This window comes from Tyto alba, unplaced genomic scaffold (genome assembly GCF_018691265.1).
Source record: "Tyto alba isolate M040663 unplaced genomic scaffold, T.alba_DEE_v4.0 Super-Scaffold_23, whole genome shotgun sequence".
Lineage (NCBI taxonomy): Eukaryota > Metazoa > Chordata > Aves > Strigiformes > Tytonidae > Tyto > Tyto alba.
In genome coordinates, this window is record NW_024881297.1 from 7,979,154 (window position 1) to 7,991,342 (window position 12,189).

General features: G+C 37.1%; 1 protein-coding gene across 7 annotated transcripts in view; it reads left to right on the forward strand.

Moving 5' to 3' along the window:
* The window catches only part of WDFY3 (WD repeat and FYVE domain containing 3), a 181,458-nt gene that overhangs the window by 120,484 nt on the left and 48,785 nt on the right, over positions 1 to 12,189 (forward strand). For all 7 annotated transcript variants that reach the window (XM_042796404.1, XM_042796409.1, XM_042796408.1 and 4 more), the window contains 9 exons: positions 553 to 713; positions 1,784 to 1,895; positions 2,305 to 2,495; positions 4,016 to 4,168; positions 6,593 to 6,666; positions 6,769 to 6,930; positions 8,342 to 8,436; positions 10,175 to 10,295; positions 11,793 to 12,010. In XM_042796404.1, the coding sequence (XP_042652338.1) occupies positions 553 to 713; positions 1,784 to 1,895; positions 2,305 to 2,495; positions 4,016 to 4,168; positions 6,593 to 6,666; positions 6,769 to 6,930; positions 8,342 to 8,436; positions 10,175 to 10,295; positions 11,793 to 12,010 (1,287 nt within the window). The remainder of the gene's footprint in view (positions 1 to 552; positions 714 to 1,783; positions 1,896 to 2,304; positions 2,496 to 4,015; positions 4,169 to 6,592; positions 6,667 to 6,768; positions 6,931 to 8,341; positions 8,437 to 10,174; positions 10,296 to 11,792; positions 12,011 to 12,189) is intronic.

A 12,189-nucleotide genomic window follows, 5' to 3' on the forward strand; every position in this document is an offset into this window, starting at 1 on the left:
GGGCTTTTTGGTCTTGATTCAGTCTTGCATCTCTTGTACCATGCTTTAAGGTGGTTTTCCTAGCAAGCCATTGCAAAAAGCCTGTTGTCATAGGCAAAGATACAAGGGTACCAGATACTTCTCTGTTTTTTTGATTACTTTGTTTTTCTTCAGGTGGGAAGTGAACAGCCCTTAGGCTGTATGCAAATTGAGTACAGGTGTAATGTTGCCTTCCAAAAATTCAGATGAGGAAGCACCACATCTTCCATTGCTTGGCCAAGCCAAAGGCTGCCAGTTGCCATCACAGGTTCATCTTGTAGACCTTCTTGAAAGGAAATGTTTTCTGTGTGGTGCCCTTTTATCTTAAATAGCAGATTTATTGCATGACTTATATGCTATCAAGCTACTCTTTGGTACAACAAGCAAGTATGCAAAGAATGTAACACATCTCAGCTATTCGTAAAACCTTTCTTCTGTATCTATTCTGCAATATAATTTGCTTAAGATTTTACTCTTGAAATTGGAAAGAAAAACAGTGCTGTTACTGAAATGAACTTTTATTTTGTCTTTAAGGCAAAGATTCAAAGTCTGAAGGAATCAACCCATCTCCAGTATCTTTGGTACCAGAAGAGAAGGTCTCTTTTGGTCTCTATGCACTGTCAGTTTCTTCATTTACAGTGGCAAAAATAAGGAAAGTTTACAACAAGTTGGATAGTAAAGCTATTGCCAAACAGGTATGTTGGGAAATGAGTTGGTTAATGTGTACTACTTGTTTGTTCCTGTCTTAAGTTATTTCAAGACAATTTGCTCAATGCAACCAGGAACAATAATGTCGGAAGAGTTGCCCATAATCACTTTCATGTTTTAAAAAAAAAAAATAATTAAAAAGCTGAGGGAGATTGTACTCGTTGATTTTATTCATATTCTTGAAATTACTAGTAGCTGTGTATCTTAGCACCCTTTGGAGATATTTTGACTTTTTAATGTAGATGGCAGTTTTAATCCTGTTGAAAACCAGTTAAGATTATATCATTGAACAGTATTTTTACTGTTGCACATGAACAAATCTGATAGCTTAGTCCTCTGAGTGTGATTTACATTTGCAAACCTGAACATTGGTTTACATTTTTCTTCAAAGTACATTAAAAGTCAGTAAATTACTTGTTCAAAGGACCATCTATGAAGAAAGGCTGAGAGAGTTGGGATTGTTCAGTCAGAAAAAGAGAAGGCTCTGAGGAGGCCTTATTGCAGCCCTTCAATACACACAGGGGGCTTTTAAGAGCAACTGAGGGAGACTTTTTACCAGGGCATGTAGTGACAGGACAAGGAGCAGCGGTTTTAAACTGAAAGAGGGTGGATTTAGAGTGAGCGTAAGGTTGAAACATTTTACAGTGAGGTTGCTGAGACACTGGAAGAGAGGTTTCCTAGAGAAACTGTGAATGCCACCTTCCTGCAAGTGTTTGAGGCCAGGTTGGACAGGGCTCTGAGCAACCTTATTCAGTGAAAGGTGTCCCTGACCATAAGAAGGGGATTGGACTAGATGATCTTTAAAGGTCCCTTTCAACCCACACCATTCTACGATCCAGTGGGATTATTTTTAAAGTCCTTAAACTTTAGAGACTGGAGATTGATTTTATTTTTTTTTTTTTCTTTAGTTTAGAGAATGTCTTAATGACTCTAGCATAGTTCTGTTTTTTTATGTTATTCACTCTTTATCACAGGAGGAAAATACACAAGATATGTTCAGGCTAGCATAAAAAAACCTCTTCCCTTTAGCCTCTGCTTTTTTTCTTGTTTTGTTCAGCTGGCGATTTCTTCTCATGAAAATGCCACACCTGTGAAGCTGCTACATAATTCAGCAGGACATTTGAATGGACCAGCCCGCTCCATTGGTGCAGCTTTGATAGGATATTTGGGTGAGTTGAGCACTTGGAAATTACTATGTTTAAAAATTGTTGATTGCTTGTCAATAAGAACTTAGGTCTAGAAAATAAATCTTGTAATTAGTGAATATTAATGGTACATTGTTAACTTTAATTAACATTTTTGTATTTTATGAACATATTGGTTTTTTTACTAACATGAGATTCTTGTTTCAGTTTATATGAGTTATCATTATGAAAATATACTTAATTATGTTAGGTCATAAACTATTTCCCAGTGCAGTATTTCCTTCACCTCTTCTTCTGAGATGTCATAGTTCTTCTAGTGCTATTCTTTTCATAGTTCAAGCAACACTAGAATGCAAATTTCTCTCGTGTATTCACAATGATTTCCTGCAAGAATTAGATCTGATTTTATTTTGTTTTCTCTGTCTATGCTCAGGTGTAAGAACATTTGTCCCCAAGCCTGTTGCCACTACACTGCAGTACATTGGTGGAGCTGCTGCTATTTTGGGACTTGTAGCCATGGCATCAGATGTAGAAGGGTTGTATGCAGCTGTGAAGGCCTTGGTCTGTGTGGTAAAGAGCAATCCACTAGCCAGCAAAGAAATGGAAAGAATCAGAGGTTATCAGGTATGTAAGACATGTCTTAAAACAGAGCAGGCTGATTGAATTTCACTGTCTGTCCTAGCAGTTCCTGTGGAAATCCTTGTTGCGTTGTGGTAACCTGAGTTTCTGCTTTTAAGTTTACTGAGCTCTTGACTAGTTAGCGTAGATGAGTTATTTAGGATGGCTTTTAAAAGAGAGGATGGAAAGTTTTGCTAAGCAGTTGTGCACATTTAGCTGCTTTTATGAAACTGAGCCTTCATTAGTAGCACAACTGTGGCACCTAGATGATTCTTCTTCTGTGATTGTGAACCCATCCCTGCAAGCCTAGGAGATTCTGTCTCCATGATCTGACAGCAAGAGAGGAAGATAGAGACACATGAAGAAAACTAAACTAGTGGGCTCCTAGAATCATCATTCTGAGAAGACTGCACAGACTTTATAGTTAGTGATGCTGTTTGCTTTCAAGCTGAAGACTTCTTAATTCTCTGTTGTATGAGGAAAGCGTAATCAGTTATGCAGAAGGATTGGTTGACTAACTTGAAAAGATCTTCACATGACCAATGCATTTTACATTTCTCATGAAGACTTCTTCATGAAGTCAACTTCATCTAGTCAATCCATTTCTTTCAAGTCAATGAAATAGAAGGTCCATGCTGTGATTTGGGCAGCATATTTACAAACCTTGTAATGCTAATGGCTAGTATAATTGTGTCAGAATATATTATTTCATGTAGCCTGTTGCAGACCTTGGCTTACTTGCACCATAAGCAGTCAGTGGATCATCACATACGAACTTACATTCCGCTTAGAATGACCTCAGCAAATAGCACAGTTTGAGAGAGATTGCCATAAATCTATATTTCTTTAGTAATGTTTCAAGGAGGATGGTGAAGCTGAACAGACCAGTATGTTAAGGGTTTAACAAGTCTGTATCAGAAGACAAGAAACAGTAATAGTACATCTTGCAATCTGTTCTTTCCCAACCCACATGATAAGAAGCTAGAGCAGAAATGAGGACTGAAAGGACGACATCTACAGTCATACATAGGGCATCAAAGGGTAGCAAGAAAAAAGAAAGTCAAGCTTATTCAGATTTTTGTTGTCATGACTACTTTTCTCCAGTGCCAGAATACCTCTCATCTGTGCATGCAGTAATTTAGGTGCGCTCTGTTTAAGCCTGCCACGTCCACAGTTGTTGTCCAGAAACACAATTATCTGAGAATGTATCATGTGCTGTTTTAAACAGTGACTAGCTACCAGAGAGCTGAGGGGGGGTTGTGTGTGTGCCTGCCTAATCCTCTAGGCCCAGATCATGTCTTCAGTGTAGAACAGATGTTTCATGAGCTATAGAATGTCCTGCATGTGCCCCTTTTCTAATCAACCATAATGCCACTTTCAAGCTTTTTCAAGAGTATCAGCTATGAGACATACTTTAAGGGCCTTTTCAAAAGGGACACAGTCATTTCATCCATGCTTCTTTGTGCTTAAGCAATGTTGCTGTGTGTTCATAGGCTACTAATTCCTTTTCTGTTTACTTTTTCAAGTTGCTGGCAATGTTGTTAAAGAAGAAACGATCCCTTCTGAACAGCCACATACTCCATCTGACCTTTTCCTTGGTGGGAACTGTCGATAGCGGGCATGAGACGTCCATTATTCCAAATTCTGCTGCCTTCCAGGATTTGCTCTGTGATTTTGAAGTATGTAAAGATGCACAGAAAAGTGAATGATGACACAGGGTAGCAATTAAGTCAGATGCCGATAGCATGCCTTAAATATTGAACAACAGCAAACTAGATTGTTATCCTGAGAACTTAGTATTTTATATATCTGTTGTACAGTAAAGAAGCTGAGCAGCAAGATTATTGGTAACTTCTCCTGCTGAAATGGTTTGAATTGCTGTAGAAACAATGAATGGGTACCACAGATGTTTCTGCTTTTTGTTGTCCTAGAAGATATGTTTTGTAGTGTTCTGTTCAGCAACTTCTTTTAACTTGTGTGCCTTACCACAGTACATATGTTGAGGCATGAAAGACATTGAAAATAACAGTAGGAGGTAAACTTGCAACATAGCACATAGCAATCACTTTATCATGTGTCTTCTGCTAAGTTAATAGTAAGGCTGTTAAAATTCTGGTTAAACGACCTGTGAAAGATTGAAGTGTTGTGTCAAACTAAGAAAAGTAGAAAAGTTCAGAAGGAAATGCTAATGTAATAGAGGCTGATAAATGATGCATAGAACTCATTGTTTAGTGTTTTCTCCTTTGACGTTATCTGTACCTGACACAGACTGAGTAGCAGTATTCTGATTCACACATACTAAAATAAATAAATAAAAATAATACTACTACTAATCCAGCTGTAAGATACTGATTTAATAGCACTAATCTTGCACAAATGGCTGTCCGGAGTTATCCATTTCCTTTTTTTAGATGTCTATTTGAGTATTTTAAAGCACTCCTGGAAACTTTATGTAAGGGTCTTGTCTATGAAAAAATTCCTGCTGCTTACTATAGCCTTTATTTTAATAAGAAGGCCAGTTGATTTTAACTTTGTTTTTTCGAGAGCTGAAAGGTCTTTAACGCACCCCACTCCCCCCATGCCAGCATCAGCAATATGCTATAATTATGGCACAAAGAAAAAGGAAGTGAAAAGGGCAGACCTGAACCTCTGGGTTTGGGTTTTTTTAAATTTTTTTTTTATTTTAACCTTAGTGGGGCTCTTATAGAGAAGAAATTTGTCACCCACCCGTTTCCACTTTTTTTATTTTTTGAGGCATAACGTTAAAACTAGAAATAAGTTTATGCCGTGTCTAAACATAAATTCTTTAGTATCATGTAACTAGTTATTCTTTAACAAAACTTTTAAATTACAGTAATGCTTCCTTTGCTCACAAAATTAAACATAGATTTAATAAAAGTTATAACATCTAAAGAAGGTAATATGTGTCATAGAGGTCTTAAGGTAGATGAACTGTTTAGCAGAGAGAAGAGTGTGAATTGCAGCCCATTTCCTTTTACAGTGGGGCATGAATTCTGCTGAAGAGAATACTCTTATCTCTCTTTTTTTTTTTTTTTTTTTCCCCCAAATGAGAAATTTCATAGATGGTATATAGACACTCAGGCAGCAACTACCGTACAAACGATCCAATTACATATTGTTTAGTTCATGTCTCTTTTTTTTCCCTTAAGAAACTAAAAAAAAAAAAAAAAAATGTGCAAGTAATAAGTCTGTAAGTCACTAAAAAGAAACTTATCAAAAATCTTAGGTTTTGGCTTTTTTTTTTTTTTCCCCCATTATTTATTTTATTTCTGTATTCAGAAATCAGTGACCCAAACATTTCACTTACATAGGATAAATTGGATATTCTTACTCTTATGCTAAACAGGGAAATTAAAAGATTTGTTCTGATCATTTTAGATTAGAAGATCAGAAGAGAAGCAGAAGCTAAAAAGCTTTTTGTTTAACCTAGATTTATACACCAGAGCACAAGTATTAATTATGCTTTGTTCAATAGCAAGTGAATTTCAAGACTTACAGCAATAACTGAGGTTTTTGGCTTTTATATCTTTTATTACTTCCATTGATTGAACAATCACTTAAAATGGTGTGCAGGAAATGATGGGTAAAAATAAAAAAATCAAAATTAGGGAAGACCTTGAGTTTAATCTTGGCAGAAGATAGTAAGTTAATTTTACAAAGAGAAAAATCTTCACTTAAGCCAAATAAACTTAACATGGCATTTCACATCTGCCTTGTAAACCCCAATGACTCTTTGGGAGTCATCTCATCATCTGTTGAAAGATAAATTCCAGATAGTGTGCAACTTCTTTGTCTAAAACTCTTTAAAAGTTTTCTGCATGATACACTTACAGGGAATGTTTGGTGCCAATGTGTGTTTCTTCAGTCTTTGCTAGTATTTTTAATACTTATCTGAAGTTGAAGAATAAACAGCTGAGAACCTTGCAATGAGCTTTTGAGCACAATGGCCAGGTAAATACTCATGTAGGTGAACAGTTTTAGTATCTTCAAGCCTCACATAACTTTTGGTATGTTAATGTCAGTTTTTAATCTTAAAGTGGATTTGTGTCCAAAAATATAACATTGTTTATCCTCTATTTCAGGTCTGGCTTCATGCACCCTATGAGCTTCATCTGTCATTATTTGAGCACTTCATCGAACTTCTTACTGAGTCAAGGTGTGAGCCATTGCCAGCCTAGTAATGAGACTTACAGGATTAGATAATATGTAGAGGATGCTCCAATACTAAATTGCCACCTCCTTTCTTTCCTTCTTCCAGCGAAGCAGCGAAGAATGCTAAATTAATGAGGGAATTCCAACTTATCCCAAGACTGCTCTTGACTCTTCGAGATATGTCTCTGTCCCAGCCTACTATTGCTGCGATTAGTAACGTGCTGAGCTTTTTGCTTCAAGGCTTCCCTAGCAGCTATGACTTGCTCAGGTAGCCCATACCTGTGATAATTCCTTTTTTCTTGTTTTTATTATGTTGGTGATCTTGATCAAAAATACTTAATGGTCATACTGTAGAGTAAGTAACAGGAAATGTTCATGTACTGAATTTTTTCCTCTTAAGAGCTAGTCTGAACTAGGCATAAGCAGTAATTTTTTTAATGCCTTGATTTGCATATTAAATTCAGATTGTATCTAAACAGGTGTGACTGATTGTAAATGATTAAACTGGCTTAATGTTCTGCTGGCGAAAAGCAAAGATGCTGTATTGCAGCTCCCTTGTTCATCTGAATCACTGAGCACTTTTCTTAAATACCATTGAGTATTACTTGAGATGGAGTATAACGATACTTCTGGTTAAAATGCAGCTTTGATTACTCTCCTGCATGAAAGATTTAGTTCAGGATTTTTTTCTTAATCATCACTGTGTAAAAAATTATTTAAGGCTGACAGATATAGTACTATTAATTCTGACTGATGGAAGTTACAGAAATAATTGCAATTCATACGTACAAGAGTATTTGAAATGCTTTCAAGTGAGTTCAACTCCTTGATAACTTAATTTTGCTCATCTCCGATTTCATTCTAATGACAATGGATAAAATATTGCAGGGCTTGGGAGTTCTTTGCATACGAGTGGTCATATTTTCAGCTTCTCACTTGAGGTACAACTAAAGGGATCAGAAGCATCAACCAGAACGCCTTACCAGTCTTTGTTTTAATTATAAAGGACAAAAAAATGATTCAAGAATAAAGCCATGGATTTTATGGCTAAGTGGTTACAGAACAGGTTGCAGAATACTTATCAGAGTGTTCCTTGTTCTATCTTCCTGGAAATGAAAAAGAAAAACACTGTATAATTTGGGAAAGTTATACTAGCTAGGGACTATCTCAGGTTAGTTCCAGAGCGAAGAGGAATACACTACATCTCCTTTCTTTGAGTAGCACATTATCGTCTTGGAAAACCATGACCTTCTGTTATATCACCTCAAGCTATAGGCGTAAATGTTATACCAGAGTCAAGTAATCACTGGTTTTGACATAGAATTGTTCAGCTGTAATGATTTGCGAATAATGTTTTGTTCTTTCTTTACCTTGTGGTGTTCCTTTTAATAGGATTTGGCCGTATCATCCAGTTTCCTTTCTTGAACCGTAGCATTTTCAGGGTCCTTTACTTGCAGGCTTGTCTGCAAAGATTCCTTTAATTACTACATGTTAATTTGGGTTTTGGCTAGTAGCTCAAGATGGAGACCATTTTCCTCAATCTTCAGATATGAGAAAGTTGTCTTTTTTAGGTATCTCCCTCTCACTAATGCTGCGGTTTTATATTTAAGGTGAATTATTGATAGGTGAGAGTTCATGTGTCATATCAATGAATGATATTTTTTTCTGTATACATCAAGGTTTGGACAGTTCATCTCTTCCACTTTACCTACGTTTGCAGTTTGTGAGAAGTTTGTGGTCATGGAAATAAACAATGAAGAAAAGCTTGACAGTGGTAAGTGATGGCATGGCTTAGAAGCAGCAGATGAGAAACACTTTGTGATCTCTTCTGTGCTTAAATATGTAAAATGTAGAAATAGTGTCATTAGCAATATTGTAATTTTGTTATAGCCTGGTTGCCCATTAGTTGTGGTACTTTAGTTTTCGATATTGTGTGCAAAGCAGTGCAAAACCCATGTACTCTTGTTTTCTTTCATTTAACAGTGTATGGTTTTGTTCTGTGTCCTCCACTTGCTCCTTCAAATCAGTTATGCACCTCTGCTTTTTTTGTGGGGAAAGAAGAAAAAGACAAAAACAGATTATTAGGTGTATCTGCCCTCCAGGTGTGGAGGAAGTGAAAGAATTAGCTAAGACAGCCTAGTTATTTTGTTAGGTAAAAAAAAAAAAAGTTTTGCTGTCCTTCAAGAATGCTTATATTGAATTGTTTTGAGACCATTTCTACCCCTGTTTTCCTAAAGAAAAAAGCCTTATGCAGTCGTGGTTTTGATCAGTCTCCCCGAAAGAAATGTTTTAGCCCCACAATGGATGTCACACAAATAACTAGAAGGGAGTCCCCAAAGATCCTGTGTTCCTCCATCTCTTGGGAATATAGTGGTGCACAGGGACAAGTGAGAGAGAAGTGTTTTTACTTTGCAGTTAGCTTCATTGGTCTGTTTTCCCAAAGAAGGTGGTTTAGGCAGTCTGCACATTCATCACTTTCTTCTGAATACTTTTGCTTATTGTGGTCTCAAAGATTATTAAATTTGAGCTTTTTAGTGAAAAAGAGGGAGTGAGTATTGGAGAGAGATCCAGATTGATGTTCTCACTAGAGGCCAGCAGTGGTTTTTTCCCAGGCTAACCACAGCCTGAGCTGCCTTTTGCCTACCTGGAGGACTGAAGAACCTTGGGGAGAAATTTAGGCTGTGGCAGGAATGGAGAGAGAAGCTTTTGAGGCAAAGGACATGAGATTTTTATATTACTGATCTTCACCAGTTCTGCCATATTTCTGACATAGAAGATGCTTTGTGTTTGTGTCTGTGACTTGTGCACAAAACTTTGGCCCAGAAAGTGTCCATTTCTCTGTCTTCATTTTTGCACGTCTCCTCAAGTTGTGATTTTCTGTTTTTTTTTTTAAATAATGTAAAAACATGGTCCTCCTTTGACAGCATAAGGTACAGTAAGAGGGATTTGCAGAACTGCAAAGCTAATCCTGATCTGCATGTATTGGTTTGTTTTGCAGCGTGTGTTTTTCAGCTGATGATGAGTTTGGGGATCTGTCAAAAGGAAAGGAAACTAATTTTTTTAGATTTGGAGGGAGTTGGGACATAATAGGGTTTTTTACCTTGAGATCCCACTCTCCCCCCTCCTGATTGCCTAATGAAACATGTTTGTCTAACTATGATGTTGTGGGATTTTGGCAGGGGGACAATGTTTGATTGTTTTTATGTCTCTACCTGCCAGGAGTGACCAGTTTAGCTAATCTGGACCATCTCAATTTAGAATTATTGTCTGAGAAACTGCAATTCCCTTTTGCCCATTTTCAAACTGACCAAACTGTGTGATGATGATAATGGGGCAGCAAGCATTTCTCAGCAGCATATAGCAGGCTGCCTGCACTTTAGAATTGCTTCCTCACAGCCTGAGTGGGATCGGGTTGCATGTGTTTATGAATAGCCTTCAAAATGTCGGAGTTCCAAAAGCCTAATTTTGCCCCCCTCCTTTTTTTTTTCTTATATGTGTATATATATATTTAGGAACAGAGGATGATTTTGGAGGACTTGTTTCAGCTAATCTTATCCTACTGCGGAACAGGCTTTTAGATATTCTTCTGAAACTTCTTTATACATCTAAAGAAAAGACAACTGTTAATTTGCAGTAAGTACAAATTGGGATAGAGAAAGGATATATTTTTTTATTTCAAGGGGAAGAATTATACAGTCCCCATTCAATTCACTAGTAGAATTGCATAATTTTATAGGAACTATTGAATGATTTATGCAGATGTCACTGAGTTAGTTTTGGGTATGCTAGCAGAAATGGAATGCACGATTATTAAGTTGTATGCTGTCAGTTATGGTAGCAAGAATGATAGTACTAAGCAGATGCTAGTGTAACACGTATCTTTCGACTATCACATTAACTGGGCTTTGTTTCAAATTATTTAAAATAAAAGTTTAAGACTGTGATGCTTCAAGTTAGAAATGACAGAAGTAAATATCATCAGGAGAGAAAAATATGTGGTAGATTTGGGAGGAGGTTGCTTGCTGCTCATTGTTACTTCATGGAAGAAAAATAGCATTTGTAAAATTGTTGATTTGAAAACTTTGAGGGACAGAGGGTCACAAGTGAGTAGGATGCAGTGGGAGAAAGTGTGAATGTCTGGCTACTTTGATTTTTTTAAGTTTTGTTGGCTGGAGAGCCAGTTCTTTAACCCTCTATGCTCATTGTGTACTTCTTGGTGCTGTTTCCTCATAGCTTCATGGGTGGCTATAGAGAAAATAAAATCTGTTGAAAGAGAAAACTTGTGTTTCTAGAGAAGTGGGGTAGTCAGCTTCACATTTGATTAAGATCAAATGACTTCAGTGGGGGTTATTGTTAGGATCATTGACCCTAGAATGCCCCTTAGTTTCTTAAGATTGCATGTGAGGGAGCATGATAGTATAGTTTAATGAGGCACTAGAGTCATATGGTGAGTTGGAGATGAGAATTTGAAATGCTGTCAAGTTAGACCTTGACAAAATACAACTTTCAGGCAACTGCCCAATAGGCCGTATTGGGTCTGTTGGAGGCATTTTGTGAATGTATGGCATATGCAGATTATGCAGTGACTGACTGAGCGTTGGTTGACATAAAACCCAAACCTGTTTGAGCTTTACAGTAATACTGCTTTAAAAGAGAAACAACCGTATTCTTTCAGATATTCCCAAACAACTCTTTCCTTAATAAAAAAAAAAAAAAGCCTTCATTTTTTAAATACCAGTTTATCAAAAAGGCTTATGAAAACTCTCTACCTATGTATGGCTCAACAAAAAGTATTTGGAAATTATAATTTGTGGGCAAACATTTCCAATTCAGCATTTCACATTTGTTATGAAAAGCAGCAACTGGAGAAATCTCATGCAGTGGAATAGTCCTAGGAGCTGTATTTAGTCTTCCCTTTCTGCTAAACAAATACACTCTATGTGTTCCATTTAACAAGATTTGTTGAGCAACATTTCTTGTTTTGCAGCAAAGAATTCAGTTACCTTTTCCATAGATCTGAATTTTCTCTGATCTTGAAGTTTACCCTACAGTGGAGGACACTGATTCTTGGTATCTAGTAGGAAACTAAATGGTGTAAAATGTGACTTTTTTTTTTTTGTCTTTAATTAGAGCTTGTGAAGAACTGGTCAAGACACTGGGTTTTGACTGGATTATGATGTTTATGGAAGAACATCTGCATTCCACCACGGTCACAGCAGCCATGCGAATTCTTGTGGTCCTGTTGAGTAATCAGTCCATCCTTATCAAATTTAAGGAGGGTCTCAGTGGCGGAGGCTGGCTGGACCAGACGGATTCTGTCTTGACCAATAAGATTGGTACTGTGCTAGGTATGGCATCCCAGCCCCCTCATGCCTGAAGGTTTGCATGGAAGCACGTGTACATATGTGTTGAGGTGGGGGTTGTATGGATACTGTCTGACAGATGCATCCTTTCTGTTACTACTGTCCGTGTTGCAGTCAGATGCCTCTGCACTTCATTTTCCTTACAACTTTTCCCAGGCAAAAGG